Genomic DNA, 17,131 nt, shown 5'->3' on the forward strand with positions numbered 1-17,131 from the left:
CTAATGTTTCAAGAATCAGGGAATGTTACTTTTCCTGCAATTCTACCAGGTAGCACTTTAACTGTCTACCTCTGGTAATGTGTGTGGCAGGTTGCTATTTTCTATTGCCATTGGCTGTGTAACACAGCAGAAAAATCATCTTAATGGCTAATTTATATTTTAATTGAACAAACAATATTTTCAATCCCTGAAGAAGTTATTTGATCAAACTGCTGCTAATAAAACTTTTCTGTTCTTTCTATAATCTCTGATCATTTAAAATATATCAATTAAAACTGGATCTCCTTCATAGACAAATTATTACTGAGCAAAAATGGTTTTAGAGAGATAGTAGTAGAGAGATAAAGTAACCACTCCATAAAGAGAAAATTTGAAACATCTTCCAGTTCAACGCTTGTGCGTTTTGGCTGTCGCTCTTCTCACCGTCTGTTGTTTGTTTGTTTGTTTGTTTTAATGTTAAAACGAGTTCTGTAATTCTGCTGTTTTTAGTTATGAAGTCATTCTACACACTTGCAATGTGAAAGAACTATTGCACACATTTTGGATTTTTGCTCTTATTTGTCTGCATTCTCTGGAGAACTCAGGAGCTTAATCGTAGGAGTTTACGGTGTGGATACTGATAATTTACGCTGCCTTGGGACTGCTGTGGTCCTGGGCTCACAGGCTGTTAAACTTAAAACAGAACTATCGTTTGCAAAAAGACGCTTATGAACTTGAATTTATGAGCCTGTTGAGACGAAAGCGGTATATACATCGGAGTTTTGGACGCAGTTACAGTCTTTCTTCTTCTTCTTCTTCTTCTTCTTCTTCTTCTTCTTCTAACATCTGTGTTACTAAAAGTTAGCGTCAAACTAAAAGAGTGTCACATACTGGTGCGGTCCACAGTAATCTATCTTCTCTTGGTCGATCGGAGCTGCCTTCTGCGTTGTCCCAGAGCCCAGCAAATGTTGCTTTATCTGACGCACACTCAGTAAACAACAAGGCTCTACTTTTATGGTACATCATTGCAGATAGAAAACGGGACCTATTGTTTTTAACCGAAACATGGCACAAACAAAATGATGGACTTTTCTTTAACCAGATTAGAGGGCTATGGGCTGATTGACACAACAAAGGTCATACTTTAGACCATGTGATTGCAAATGATTCATTTGTGTCTCAGCTGTCTTCTGTTGATAATGGTATTTCTGATCATTTAGCAATCTTTTTTTAATCTCCTAATCACCTTGCTGTTAATAATCTTTTCAAGCCTTCAGTCGGGTTTTCATAAACTCCATAGCACAAAGACAGCTTTGGTCAAGGTCAACAATGATCTGTTAATGGCTTCAGATTCTGGTTCTCTCGCCATCCTTATCCTTATTGATCTTAGTGCCACTTTTGATACTATCAATCACAGCCTCTTACTCAACAACTGTCTTTGGAGTTTCTGAGTTTCTTTTAACCTGGTTTAGATCTTATCTCTTTGATCGTCGCTATATTTGTTTTTTTGAGTGGTTTCAGGTCTGTGATTGGCTCTGTCCCTACTGGTGTCCCTCAGGGTTCAATTTTAGGCCCCTTGCTTTTTAGCATTTCCACTTGGATTGTTCTTAAGATCACTCAAGCTTAATTATCATTTCTATGCAGATGATACTCAGATTTAAATTCGCTCTAATCCTGGTCAAAATGTGGATGTTTCTTAAGTTGAAATCGCTCTTTACAAACTTTACTTTTGTAAACGGAGTAATATTTGACCAGTAATATCTGTACTTTCACTCAAGTAAGGAAGTTGTGTATTTTGTCCACCTCTGATTCGACATTTGGTCAACATGAGAAGAGTGTAAGTGTTTAGGTATTTGCTATTTATTTTCTTGTTCTGTATCTAAACATAACAAAGCATAAAAGGTGAAAGAGAGCAAAAAGACTTACTCATCATAAGTTACATCAGTGCCAACATCTCGTTTCCTGCGAGCGGATGCAAGGGAGTTGCCATTAGACGGCAAGGATAAAGCCAAAATGTAAGGTTTCACCATCATATCTGACAGACTGGCAGTGTCACCTCTCTGTTTGTCTAGTCCTACAAATACACACAAATACACACAGAAAAAGATTAAAGATTACGTTAGTTTTGGATTCTTTTGGCATACATTTCCAACACTATGTTTCAGATTATTGAGATTATTTTACCTGATATAATGAAGAGGAACTTATCTGTACTCTGCTGGTCTGTTTTACAGCCACAGTATAACCTCACTTCTAAACTTTCTTCATCTTCTGTTAAACAAACACACACAAGATTATTTGGATTTTGGAGTCTACTATATAAACCATGTAACACATAATACAACTGCTAGTGTTGCTGCACCAACATCAAAGGAAGAAAGAAATGGGTAAATAAAAATGAGTCACTCCATACTAATAAATTCTATTCAAGATGAATTATGTATGGTTTACAAATATAACTTTGCTTTCCATTTACTATTTAAATAACACTTTAATTATTCGATACCACAGCAAAAGTACAGAAAGGTAGGGGAGAGCGGGGCACAATTTAAGGAGTAATTTTTGAGTTTGACAACAAACACACAGCAAAACACAGCTATACAGAATAGTTCAAAACATAATAATAATTAACAATTTACGATCATTGACTCTCAGTCTTTATTCACCTTTTTGGTTTCTCAATAGAATTCATAAAAGTATAGAATAGATTAGCTTGTAACACAGTGGGGTAGTCAAGACTTGCTGTGCCCCAGTAAAAAAAATCCTGAAAAAAGGTATACAGTAGATATGTCTGAACATAGGCTATCCTTGTTATTGAAAGTTATTTACATTATTTAAATTATTTAGAATTTAAAGGCTGATTGTAATGCCAGCTGAAGCAAAAATATCCTGTGCATCCTCTTCAATTGCCCCGGCCCTCGACTTGAGTCACAGTCTGTCATTATGACGATTATTCATAATAAGACATTTTCTCCAGAGACATGAAATTGAGTTGCAGGTGACCATGGAGAAAATCTGAGAAAACTTTATACTGACCTAAACAAAGTCTGATTGATGTGAATAAAACAAGTAGTCAAATTTGTTAAAAAAAAATAAAATTAAAAAATTAAAATTCTTGATTATTATTGCACTTCCATAGACACACGGTGTTTATTTTTAAAACTATAAATATTTTAGGTTGTACTTTTGTGCGTTTATATATATAATATACACATTATAAACATTATTTGTGTTGAAAACACTGATCAGTTGTGATAGGATTAGGGCTGCAACAACTAATCGATAAAATCGATTATAATCGATTATGAAAATCGTTGTCAACGAATGTCATTATCGATTAGTTGGTCTGCTTACGTCACGGGGAGCGTTTACTGGTACGCACACACACGCAAGGTCTCTCTCCCCCAGGCGCTCTGCCGAGCGCGCGCGCTACACGGTTTGGAGCAGTCTCTTCTGTCTCGCATGCGCGCTCTTGCTTGCGCGCTCTAGATTTCGGGAGTTTGAACTAATTCGCGGGCATCAGGGAGCCGCAATCAATATGCGGGAGACTCCCGGGACTTCCGTATTTTGTCTCGAGCATCAGGTTGTGCAATCAGTTTGCTCGCAACGTAAGTGATGGATTAAAATAGCGCTACCGCAGAAATAGGTTAAATTAAAACGGTGTTTACAAAGTGAAGCATTAAATACAAAGGCAGTTAATAACAGCAGCAGTAAAATATTGTTTTTTAGTCACTGTACTCAGTGGTTTTCAGCGAATGCTTGTGCACTAATGCATAATTTCTCCTGTCCTTTACTCAAGCCTGTTAGCTTGCTGGGTAACGTTACCTCCATTCCGTTCTCTTTTTATAGCATTTGTCTACCAAGTTTTAATTGTTTTTCAAACGCGATCTACTGCGGCTCTACATTCACACAAAATTTTTTTCAGTCTTTCTATATTTATTTAATCAATTTATCCTTATATTATATTCTTTTATATATTATATATATAATATATATTATATTCTTTATCCTTATATTCCTTATATATAATTAATTTTAAATAAAAATTAAATGAATTATATATTTTAGATCTTTTTAGTTTGTTTTTAGTTCAGATATTCACATCTGAACAACATGTCTGTGTAAATTTGTTTTTAACAAAAATTGTGTTAAAACATAATATGTTGGATATCATTTTTTTAACAATAATCATGTTTGTCAACTTGCCATCAGCAATTATCATTAAAAACAATGCAAATATTGATATTAGTAAAACTCAATGTGTGGCTTTTGCACTTTTTAAAGTACACTTTTACACATAAATACCCTGATTTACGGTTTTATTTAGTTATAATAAAAAAAAAAATCTAATTTAATTTCTATCTGATTAATCGATTAATCGAAAAAATAATCGTCCGATTAATCGATTATCAAAATAATCGTTAGTTGCAGCCCTAGATAGGATGACAAGTGCTGCTGAGCGAGTCTCTCTTTGGCCAAAGCGTGAAAGCAGAAATGAATTGAGCAGTATGATTACATATATCACACACCATGCTAATCACACTGGTGTGATCGCTGTTTAAAAGTAGAGGTAAAGTAGAGTTCCAGTGTATAAAAATATGGAGTTTGCCATTGTCATCACCCAAACAGTACCACATCTGAGTCCAAAAAATGTTCACCTAAGCAATATTAGCAAGCAGTAAATTAAAGGGCATCTATTATGCAAAATTCACTTTTACATGGTGTTGGGACATGTAAGCACAAAAAGATATAAGAATAAGAACTCAATTCACGTGCTGTCTCACGGCTCTGTGTGTGCGCACAGAAAACAGTGCACGAGTGCTGAATTGAGTTCTCTTTTGCATCTTCTTGTGCTTGAATGAATCGTGATTTAAAATCGTTTGAATTTTTAATTTAACAGACTTAAAAACACATGCAAAATGATAAACTTTCACTCTATGATGGTTATACTTTGCAAATAATCCGCTAATCACATGCGTTCTGAACCGTGGGACAGGTTTTTGTGCTGAATTTTAACTCCCTAATAATCTGGCAGGGGTCAACAGCAACAGTTGGATCACAGATCAACAACAATCTGTTACACTCCTAGTAACCAGAGTTAAAACATGGTATTTCCAGCAAAACTGTAGTAAACACAGATCAATTGATAACTTTGAATTATGATGGCTGACAGGATTTCCAGGAGGCTAGTGTGCGTCTATTTTTATTCTTTATATCTTTAGTCTGCCAAGAAACAAATCTGTGTTCCAGTCTTCAAGGGAGTAGTTGCATGGACTGCTACAGACTAGTCTTACAAGTTAGTCTTTTTTTGTTTTTCTTTAAGACTGCAATAAGTCAGTTACAGAAAAATGTAGGTTGGTCTAATTTGGTACCGAAAAGTAAGACTGATTGCCCCTTGACTAACTGCTAGTTGATCATGCAAGTTCTTAAGACACAGTCATGACATAATAGCTATGATTATACAACTGGTCCCAGAGGACAAGTTCCACAACTGTAGCAATAAGCACAGTCTATAAGCAGTTCTAGCTCATTTCTTCTAATTTCAGCATTAAAAACAGTATCCTGCATTGTTGTCTCACTGAGGTTTTGAGTTATCACAATATGATAGACAGTCAAGAAAAGGTAGACTGTTTTAACCAAACATTATGTAAGCACAAGAGCACAAATTAAGGATGGTCATTTTAAATGTAGTCATTAACTGCTATTAGGAAACTGCCACTTATGTGAGCTTAATGCAGCTATGACCTTACTTGAACTCTGCAGCCATTCTGTCATCGTCTGTTTCACGTCAAACGAGAGCCAGCGATTAGACAGATCCTTGGAGACAAAGCGGGTGCCCAGATATCGAGCCTGATCGCCTACTCCATGATACAGTTCCAGCCTCTGCTCTTGGTCCATGGTGGGATTCTTAATCCGAAGCCGTAACTCGGCTTGAGACAGCAGCCGGTAGTCTGGAATACTCTGTCTCATCTCTGATACGTTAAAAAACATCTGATGCTTTGTGCCATTCTGAGCTAGAGTGAAAGAGAGAAATAATAAGAAAAGTTCACGGTTATTTTATGGCTCAGACAACAGACCACTCGTTTGTCAGATAAACCACCAAAGCACTGAAAAAATAAGCCCCAGATTTGGCCGGTTAATGGCATCAAATATTTGATAGATATTAAAAGTTCTGTTTGAGGGACTAAGTATCCATGAGCAAAATTGTATATTCTGATTTTTTTTGCGAAATTATAAATATTTATTGGATGGACAGAAATTCTAAAATTATTGTGGATAGTATCAAATTTTTCAGGTAAACCTGAAAAAAAGAAGAAAAAACTGTGATTGGTCGCTTTTCATGTCGGTCAGATGGACTCTGTCTCAATAGGTGGTTCTTGGCCTAACAGTTTTTGCTGATGTTTAACATGGGAAGGAGGCCCATGGTGTTGGATGAGTTACACAACATAGTTTTATAATTACTCATTTCATTTGATTAAACTCCTAATCCTTATTGTGTCACATCACCACCATGATGCCTACAGATTTAGAGAATATATGCTGGAGATATAACAGGTATAGTTTAGTTTAATTAGAGTTTAAAAGTAGTGTTGTCATCTTGCTTTTATCCACTATTAGTTCTCGCCTGTTGTAGCGGACACCGTCCATGATGGCCACAACTTAACTGATGAGTTTATTGTACTTCACACAAAAGATGAGGTATTCGTTTTCACTCTAGATAATCACAAGAAGTGCGCATTAAAGTATTATTCATAAACACTCTCTCTCTCTGCCTTGCATTATCATCAACATACACAGATAATTACACAAAACCACTTGTTACAAGTAATAGTAAACAAATATATTCAGACCTTTTGCCTCTTCAGGGGTGCTTAATAAACTGGTCAACTTTATATCCATAAAACAACTCAGATGATCATGATTTTAACGGTAAAAGAATGTAAAAATACTACAGTGCAAAACTGTTAATTGGTTAACGTCTCAGGTTACGTATGTAACCCTGGTTCCCTGATAGGGAACGAGAGGCTGCGTTTGAGACGCGATGGGAACGCTCTGCGTGATTACGTCGTGAAGCACGTGTAAAATCAGTCCAATGGAAGCCCACTACGACATAGGTGAGGTCATAGACCAGGAAACTATAAAGCAGCCCTGAAATCAGACCGCGACAGCTTCTGAAAAACCTGAAGCAAGTCGATCAGGGCATGCAGGAAGTATGGCAGGCAAACGCAGCGTCTCGTTCCCTATCAGGGAACCAGGGTTACATACGTAACCTGAGACGTTCCCTTTCAAGGGAACTCGAGCTGCGTTTGAGACGCGATGGGAACCCCATACCCACTACGCCATAGTGACAAATGCCCGTTCTGTGTGAAGTCCAGCGCACTAAAAAGAAGCAAGCAACCTCGCCCCAGGAGTGGAGAGGTCAAGGTCATAAAACCTGACAAATGTATGCGGAGAGGACCATCCTGCCGCATTACACACGAGAAGAAGGGAAACTCCCGAAATTAAGGCCATAGAGGCCGCCATACTCCGAGTAGAATGGGCCCGCACAGCCATAGGTGAAGGCTGTCCGGCCGCTTCATAAGCCAAGGAAATAGCCTCGACTATCCATTTACTCATCACCTGTTTAGATGCAGGGCATCCTCTCTTGAGTGACCCAAAAAAAACAAATAATTGCTCAGATTTACGCCACAGAGCAGCTCTGTGAACGTAGGCATCTAAAGCCCGGACTGGACATAACAGGTTAAGCTGTTCCTGATCTGGGGTATTAAAGGGTGGAGGATAAAAGGCCTGCCGCACTATTGGGCCCCCAAATTTAGTGGGACCTTAGGAATATAACCCGGTCTAGGGTAGAGGAATGCTTTCACCATACCAGGTGCAAATTCCAGACATGAAGGAGCAACCGACAGAGCATGTAAATCACCAATTCTCTTGATAGATGAAATAGCAAGGAGAACTATAGTCTTTAGAGTGAGGAATTTTTCTGAAACCTCCTCGATGGGCTCGAAGGGAGCCAAGGCCAGACCCTCAGGTACAATGGCCAAATCCCAAGCCGGTGCTCTAGATTGCAGTGCAGGCCTGAGCCTCAATGTACCATGGAGAAAACATATAATAAGAGGATCTCTCCCAAGAGAAGAAGCCCCGAGAGGGGTGATAAGCAGATATAGCCGCTACGTACACCTTTAAGGTGGAGGGAGATAATCCAGCAGAGAAACGGTCTTGTAGGAAATCGAGAACTGTACCAACCGGGCAGTTAACAAGATTCAAAAAACGTTCTCCACGCCATGTAGAGAACAGTTTCCATTTCAATGTACATAGTTTTCTCGTGGAAGGAGCTCTGGATTGAAGGACGGTCTCAACGACCTCAGTCGAGAGACCGGATTCTATGAGCTGGGCCCCCTGAGAGGCCAAGCCCACCGTTTCCACAACACCGTTTAACCCCTTTCTATTATGTGCAGGACCCATAGAGAAATATTTGGCAGAAGTTTCCACGCTGCCAGAAATTCCGATAAGGGAACCAGTCTCTCGTGACTGGCCTCTGGATTTAATTGAACAATCATTTCGGTGCCCTGAAGCGGCGAACCGGCAGGGAACGGGAGAGCGGGGCACAATTTAAGGAGTAATTTTTGAGTTTGACAACAAACACACAGCAAAACACAGCTATACAGAATAGTTCAAAACATAATAATAATTAACAATTTCCGATCATTGACTCTCAGTCTTTATTCAACTTTTTGGTTTCTCAATAGAATTCATAAAAGTATAGAATAGATTAGCTTGTAACACAGTGGGTTAGTCAAGACTTGCTGTGCCCCAGTAAAAAAATCCTGAAACAAGGTATACAGTAGATATGTCTGAACATAGGCTATCCTTGTTATTGGAAGTTATTTACATTATTTAAATTATTTAGAATTTAAAGGCTGATTGTAATGCCAGCTGAAGCAAAAATATCCTGTGCATCCTCTTCAATTGCCTCGGCCCTCGACTTGAGTCACAGTCTGTCATTATGACGATTATTCATAATAAGACATTTTCTCCAGAGACATGAAATTGAGTTGCAGGTGACCATGGAGAAAATCTGAGAAAACTTTATACTGACCTAAACAAAGTCTGATTGATGTGAATAAAACAAGTTGTCAAATTTGTTAAAAAAAAAAAAAATTTAAATTGCACTTCCATAGACACACGGTGTTTATTTTTAAAACTATAAATATTTTAGGCTGTACTTTTGTGTGTTTATATATATAAAATACACATTATAAACATTATTTGTGTTGAAAACACTGATCAGTTGTGATAGGATGACAAGTGCTGCTGAGCGAGTCTCTCTTTGGCCAAAGCGTGAAAGCAGAAATGAATTGAGCAGTATGATTACATATATCACACACCATGCTAATCACACGGGTGTGATCGCTGTTTAAAAGTAGAGGTAAAGTAGAGTTCCAGTGTATAAAAATATGGAGTTTGCCATTGTCATCACCCAAACAGTACCACATCTGAGTCCAAAAAATGTTCACCTAAGCAATATTAGCAAGCAGTAAATTAAAGGGCATCTATTATGCAAAATTCACTTTTACATGGTGTTGGGACATGTAAGCACAAAAAGATATAAGAATAAGAACTCAATTCACGTGCTGTCTCACGGCTCTGTGTGTGCGCACAGAAAACAGTGCACGAGTGCTGAATTGAGTTCTCTTTTGCATCTTCTTGTGCTTGAATGAATCGTGATTTAAAATCGTTTGAATTTTTAATTTAACAGACTTAAAAACACATGCAAAATGATAAACTTTCACTCTATGATGGTTATACTTTGCAAATAATCCGCTAATCACATGCGTTCTGAACCATGGGACAGGTTTTTGTGCTGAATTTTAACTCCCTAATAATCTGGCAGGGGTCAACAGCAACAGTTGGATCACAGATCAACAACAATCTGTTACACTCCTAGTAACCAGAGTTAAAACTTGGTATTTCCAGCAAAACTGTAGTAAACACAGATCAATTGATAACTTTGAATTATGATGGCTGACAGGATTTCCAGGAGGCTAGTGTGCGTCTATTTTTATTCTTTATATCTTTAGTCTGCCAAGAAACAAATCTGTGTTCCAGTCTTCAAGGGAGTAGTTGCATGGACTGCTACAGACTAGTCTTACAAGTTAGTCTTTTTTTGTTTTTCTTTAAGACTGCAATAAGTCAGTTACAGAAAAATGTAGGTTGGTCTAATTTGGTACCGAAAAGTAAGACCTATTGCCCCTTCAAAAAGTGCAGCCTCGGCCACACCTGCACCATAGTGTCCAGTCCGAGAGGAGCTGGATATGTGAGGGAAAACCATAGCGGACAATGGGTTGTATCGTATGATGTGAAAAGTATCGACCTGAGCTTGACCAAAGATCTCCCATAGGAGCTCCACCACCTCGGGGTGAAGTCTCCATTCCCCGGGCCTCAGCCCCTGCCTCAACAGGATATCTGCTCTGATATACGAGATCGTCAGTGTGTTGTCCGGACCCTCCGCCGAGCGACCACTCATGATCACTCCCGACTTGTGAGGGAAGCATCCGTCGATAGCATTATGCGTCGACAAGAAACCCCCAACACTGGGCCTGGGCGAGGAACCAAGGTTCTTCCACATGACCGAGGCACGTAGGCATAGCCGCGTGACCTTGATCATGCGAAAACGGATTTCCCCTCGGAGAAAACCCCTTGGTCCTGAGCCACCACTGCAGGGGTCTCATGAACAGAAGGCCAAAAGTAATTACGTTGGACACAGCTGCCATGAGACCCACAGTCTGAAACTGTTTCACAGTGAGTGACTGGCCTAGATAAACCCATAATACACCTAGAAAAGTGGTCCTCTGAGCTGGGAGGACCACCCTCTTCTTGGCGTTGAGTGGCAACCCCAACATCTTTAAATGAGACAGAACGACATCTTGATGCCGAACTGCCATATGCTCAAATTGAGCTAGGATCAACCAATCGTCGATATAATATAATACGCGAATGCCCTGGAGTCTCAAAGGAGCCAGAGCTGCATCCACGCATTTTGTAAAGGTGCGGGGTGATAAACCTAGGCCAAATGGAAGAACCCGTTACTGGTATGCTTCGCCCCCATTTTTAAAGCGAACCTCAGGAACTTCCTGTGATGAGGATGGATAGATCTATCCTTCAAGTCTATTGTGACAAACCAGTCCTTGGACTGAATCTGTGATACAATCTGTTTGAGTGTAAGCATTCTGAACTTGAGTTTCTGAACTCTGCTGTTTAAATGGCGCAGATCTAGAATAGGACGCAACCCTCCATCCTTCTTTGGAACAATGAAGTAACGGCTGTAAACCCCGACTCTCTGCTGGGAGGAGAAACCCTTTCTATAGCTCCTTTTTGAAGAAGTGTCAGTACTTCATGCTCCATGACCAGAGCCTGCTGTGAGTCCACTACCGTAGGGAGGACCCCCTGAAATCTGGGCGGACGAGAATCGAGCTGAATTCTGTAACCCTTTTCTATTATATGCAGGACCCATAGAGAAATATTTGGCAGAAGTTTCCACGCTGCCAGAAATTCCGATAAGGGAAGCAGTCTCTCGAGACTGGCCTCTGGATTTGATTGAACAATCATTTCGGTGCCCTGAAGCGGCGAACCGGCAGGGAACAACCGAACTGACCGTTCTACAACCCTCCTCAGAGGATTGCACGGGGACCCTGACACCTCGGCGACCTGAAGCGGCGAACCGGCAGGGAACAACCGAACTGGCAGCGCTGCGACCCTCCTCAGAGAGTCGCACCCCAGAGGGCGCAGTTAGGAGAAACGATTTCTCAAAACCGTCCCTCTTTTTTTTTTTTTTTTTTTTTTCATTCGACAGGACTTCTTGTCTAAGCTTTATTAGAGATGACGACAGTCCTCAGATCTTGCCTACCTCTAACTAGCTTAGTTCCTACGACCCTCCTCGGAGGATCATAGGAAAAAGCAGGCACCTCAGCACCCTGAAACGGCGAACCGGCAGGGAGACCGAACTGACTGCTCTACGACCCTCCTCGGAGGATCGTATGGGGACGCTGACACCTCGGTGCCCTGAACGGCGAACCGGCAGGGAACAACCGAACTGGCAGCGCTGCGACCCTCCTCAGAGAGTCGCACCCCAGAGGGCGCCGAGGAGAAACGATTTCTCAAAACCGTCCCTACCCCGGAGGGGACCACCCTTAGAAGCCTGATAGCCTCTGGCATCAGGTCTTCTTCTTTGCACTCTATGCCAGTTTCAGGAACATAGATTGGTGAGGAAGAAACCTCTGGAACGCCGCTGAAAGGTTTAGTTTTCTTGAAAGCGGAGCATCCAGAAGAACAGACATTTTTATCTTTCTTTTTCTTTATTTTTATATCAGAAAAACGTATACATATAAACATATATATATATATTCTCGAATAGAGTCAATGCTGACATCCCCACATTCATCTATGTCCTTAAATACTTTACCCACCAGTACTGCCTAATAAAATTTATTTATTATTAAAGATGGCTGGTGGGTTAAAAATGATGACGCCGACTCGGGAGAGAGAAAGCTCGCAAGCGTCTCTATAATCCAAGGCACTGTCATACCATGATACTTAATACCCATAACATTACTCTAGTTAGACGTTTGGGTATTAAACACATAAAATAGAAACCGGTTTATTCCACGATCTCGACACCTCAGTGTGGAGATAGGGAAAAACCAGTAATCCCCGACGAGGAGGCTGAGATACAGAGTTTTCCTGTTTTTTTTTTTTTTTTAGATATATTTCATCTAATAAACTCTTTTTATTTTCACTCTCATAATGTTCAGCTGTCCAGTAAATATTTAACTAGCAACAGCATTAGAAAAACCTCCTTTTAAAAGCTCCTCTTTATTCAACAGAGTTATGAGCTGCCTATTTATTGTAAAATCAAACATCTGCCTTTTTCTTAATATTTTTATTTGCTTTGTTCACTTTTTCTTAACAAAACACTAACGATACCAATTCCTCGGAACTGGAAATCGCAGCACACTGGATCTGCAGGTGAAAGCTGAGATAGGGCGGGGCCCCGTCCCAACCCACGCTGTCAGATCCGTTTTCGAACCCCAAAATGCGAGTCGCCGCCGTGTCTAGACAACAGCGGGACCCAGGCGGGGAGCGCAAACCGTACCGTCCTCCTCAAAGAACGATCGGCGAGAGCGGAGCGTCTTCATAGATAGACTCATACAATGCTCACAATCAGCCCCCTCGAGGACTGACTGAGCATGCTCCACTCCCAAACAAGCAACACAAAGCTGATGTGTGTGTCCCCACCCGTATATAACAAGGGCAGGGAACAACACACCGTCTATAATCTTGCTTGCTCGCCATAATAATGATAGATATATTGGGCTTGACAGACAACAATAAATAGACAAGGACAGATATACAGAGAGCGCTTGCTGAAGGTACAGAAGCTGACGCGGTCTGATTTCAGGGCTGCTTTATAGTTTCCTGGTCTATGACCTCACCTATGTCGTAGTGGGCTTCCATTGGACTGATTTTATACGTGCTTCACGACGTAATCACGCAGAGCGTTCCCATCGCGTCTCAAACACAGCTCGAGTTCCCTTGAAAGGGAACAGAAAGTTTCCTTACTATATACGGTAAATAACAGTGATAGATCTAATGGTACATTTAATGTAATTTTACTGTAAAATACCGTTAAATTTACAGTTTTTGAAAGTGAAAAAGAAAACTCATTGTATAATTTACAGTGAAAAACCGTAAATTGACATTCCCACAATTCCCTGCGTGACACTTCATATTTGAAGTATTTTTGTTGAAATAACTGTGTCTTCCTAGTTTTCTTAGTTTTTGTTTCTAATCAGTTATATACATTAGGGTTTTATGTTACATTTGATGTTGTTAAATTAATGTTTATTGCATTTTTAAAATTTCATGTGCGTTACCATGATGGTGTTTAATGTTTTAATGTTTAATGTTTCTTCTTCATATTATTAATAACATTCTTGTGGAAGAGCTACTTGTGATGAGCTTTGATTGATCATGTGACTCTCATCACTGCTGTGATGATTGTTGTTAGTCAGTGTATTATAATGTTACAAAACAGATATTAATAATTCAAAAGTCCATAAACTAACATTGTATCAGATAATGAAATACAGTTTATTACTGTAAATTTTAAGTTAAAGGAGGCCGACTTTTTGGACTTTAGCTTATTCACCGTATCCCCCAGAGTTAGATAAGTCCACACATACCTTTTTCATCTCCGTGCGTTCTGTAACCTTTTTTTCCAAAGACTGGATGTAAATGTATACAGCTAGCATACTAATCCCAATAAATGACAAAATAACACAAACATTTTCCTATTTACATGTTGTGATAGTCACAGAGTGTACAAATAACAAGGTCATATGAGACACAGACATCTTTTAACTGTATAAATACTGGGAACTATATTCTCACAAGGCGAAGCACTGCTACTTGGGCGGAGTGATAACCGCAGCACCAGACACACCGTGGTGAGGAGCAGAGAGTTTGTTCAGAGTTGGAGTAATAGAGTCAGCAATTACTAGATAGTAAAAGCATAGTTTACAATCATGGGTGTTCGCTGTATTGTAAAGAGCTGCGACAATAAACAGGAGACACCAGGTAATACCATGATGTTTCATAGAATTCCAACCAAAAACGAATCAATGGCTACTTGCCATTGATATTGATCCAAACAGACCTAAAGAGATCACCAAGGCAAGGACCATCGTGTTTGCTTAGTACATTTCACTGAAGACGACTATTTTGAAAAAATGGAATTTATAGCTGTAGCCATTTACATCCAGTCTTTGTGCTAAGCTAGGCTAGCGGTGGGTGCGTCAAACAGAGTTACAGCACGCACGGAGATGAAAAAGGTATGTTTGGACTTATCTAACTCTGGGGGATACGGTGAATAAGCTAAAGTCCCAAAAAGTCGGTGAGTTCCTTTAAGTCTGTAAAACCAATAACGTTGCTACCGTATTTTTGACGGTAAAGTTCTGGCAACCACAGCTGCCGTTTTTTTATCGTAAAAATTACGTTTTATTTTTTACAGTGAACCATTACTGCCGTCGCCAGTAACTCTCCGGAGATTGTAAGCTGGATCACGATAGGTGGTACAGTACTGATCCATCCTTGAGTAACAACTTTTTAACAAAACCTGTGTTTTGTATTGACCCTTTGTATTGACCCTCATTCACAAAGCAGTCTGGGGTAAAATGATTCGCTCAGACATAAACTAATTTACGTATGTGGGGGCACATTTCCTTCAAAAATAAAACTAATCCACTCTGTCCACAGCTGATCCACAGCTGCTGTCTTCAGCAGCTCTGATGTCGGGAGTACATGAAGACTGCTATGTTCCCTTTCAGGAACGTCGAGCTTCGTGAAACACTGCGGGAACGCCTCTTGCGTTGTGCGTCATGAAGCACGTATGGAATCAGCCCAATGGCGAGAAGGAACGTCACGAGTGACGTCATCGACCAGGAAACTATAAAGCACACCCCTGAACACAATGGCGACAGCTTCTGTTGTCTTCAGCAAGCGCTCTGTGTGTGAATCTGTCCCTGTGTTTTTGTCTGTTCTTAGTGATTGCTAGGCAGGAGTTTTTCACTTAAAAAACTATATATATATATATTCACATATATCAGTATGACGAGCGAGCAGCAATACAGAAAGTGTGTTCCCCCCTGTACTCGTTTTCTCACGGGTGGGGATACACACGATCTGTGTGTTGTTTGTTTGGGAGTGCAGCATGCCCAGTCAGCTCTCGAGGGGGCTGATTGTGAGCATTGCGAGCGTTTTCCATTAAGAACGCTCCGCTCCCGCCGATCACTCTTCGAGGAGAGTGGTTCGGTTTCGCGCTCCCCACGGCTCGGCTCCCGCTTCTGTCGAGGCAGAGCGGCGGTGCCTGTCGTGGGGATCGCAAATGGATCTGTCAGCGGGGTTTGAGACGGGCTCTGCCTTATCTCAGCCTTTACCTGCCAGTTCCAGTGCCTCAGTTCCGGGTGTGGAAGCACGCATTGCGGTTTCTTCCCCCCAGGCTGAGGCACCAATACTGCAGCTATCCAGTTCTGAGGAGCTGGATGTTGTCAGTATTGAGACAGTGGATGTTGAGGACTCGTCACCTCATTCCCCTGAACATGAGGAGCTTATGGAGGTGCTCACTCGTGCTGTATCAAAACTAAGCATTGAGTGGCCAGCTGTTAGGCAGGAATATGTTTCTAAAAGCAAGCTCGACGAACGATTTTTGCCTTCCCGCTTTCAGCCTCCACGGCGGTGCCTTCCGTTTCTTCCCGATCTCCACACCGAGGTGTCGAGGTCGTGGAAGAGACCCGCTTCTTATCGTGTGTTTAGCCCCCAGACTTCCACATATTCTAATATATCGGGGACTAAGTTATATGGTTATGGGGCGATGCCCAAGGCGGAGGAGACTCTAGCTAGCCATCTTTCTGCTGAGTCTTCCTCGTCGTTTAAGAAACTAGCTTTACCCACCAAGCCTCTCAGAAATACTTCGGCTCTGGTGGGTAAGGCTTATTCGGCGGCTGGTCAGGCTTCGGCGTGTCTGCACACGATGTCAATATTGCAGGCATACCAAGCCGATCTTTTAAAAGATATGAGTGAGAGTGAGGAGGTCAGTACTGACGTGGTTCGAGAACTGCGTCAGGCTGCAGATTTATCTCTGCGTGCCACCAGGGAATCGGCTAAACTAATAGGCCGTTCTATGGCAGCCCTGGTGGCCGCAGAGAGACACTTGTGGCTTAATCTGTCTGATATGAAGGATAAAGAGAAAGCTTTTCTTTTGGATGCTCCACTTTCTCCATCTGGTTTATTCGGTGACGTGGTAAACACGGTCATAGATAAATTTCAGGAAGAAAAGAAACAAGCTGCAGCTTTTCAAAAATTTCTCCCACTTAAAGTTCATGTCCCAGGGTCTGCTGGGCGAGGGCAGACCAAGCCGTCGACTAGCTCCTCACATAGGGCGCAACAAAGGCAGAGTGTCGCGTCTCGTGGCCCCCCTTCTAAACAGTGGGAACAGACGCGACAGTCTCAGGCGAAGCCTTCTAGTGGTAAGACTGATCTGAGGACAGTCATTATGACTAGGAAGGCTTCGTCTAAGAAGTCCTGACGCCACTGGTGT

The 17,131-nt window shown here is 41.0% G+C and overlaps 1 protein-coding gene across 1 annotated transcript in view; it reads right to left on the reverse strand.

Moving 5' to 3' along the window:
- tgfb1a (transforming growth factor, beta 1a) overlaps positions 1–17,131 on the reverse strand; it is a 43,683-nt gene that overhangs the window by 15,449 nt on the left and 11,103 nt on the right. Inside the window, exons 2-4 of the mRNA XM_077207579.1 lie at positions 5,730–5,993; positions 2,164–2,250; positions 1,906–2,053 (exon numbers count right to left, since the gene is read on the reverse strand). Of these exons, the coding sequence (XP_077063694.1) occupies positions 1,906–2,053; positions 2,164–2,250; positions 5,730–5,993 (499 nt within the window). The remainder of the gene's footprint in view (positions 1–1,905; positions 2,054–2,163; positions 2,251–5,729; positions 5,994–17,131) is intronic.

The sequence above is a fragment of the Siphateles boraxobius genome, unplaced genomic scaffold, assembly GCF_051911475.1.
Source record: "Siphateles boraxobius isolate OS27281-9 unplaced genomic scaffold, OSU_SipBor_1 6, whole genome shotgun sequence".
Lineage (NCBI taxonomy): Eukaryota > Metazoa > Chordata > Actinopteri > Cypriniformes > Leuciscidae > Siphateles > Siphateles boraxobius.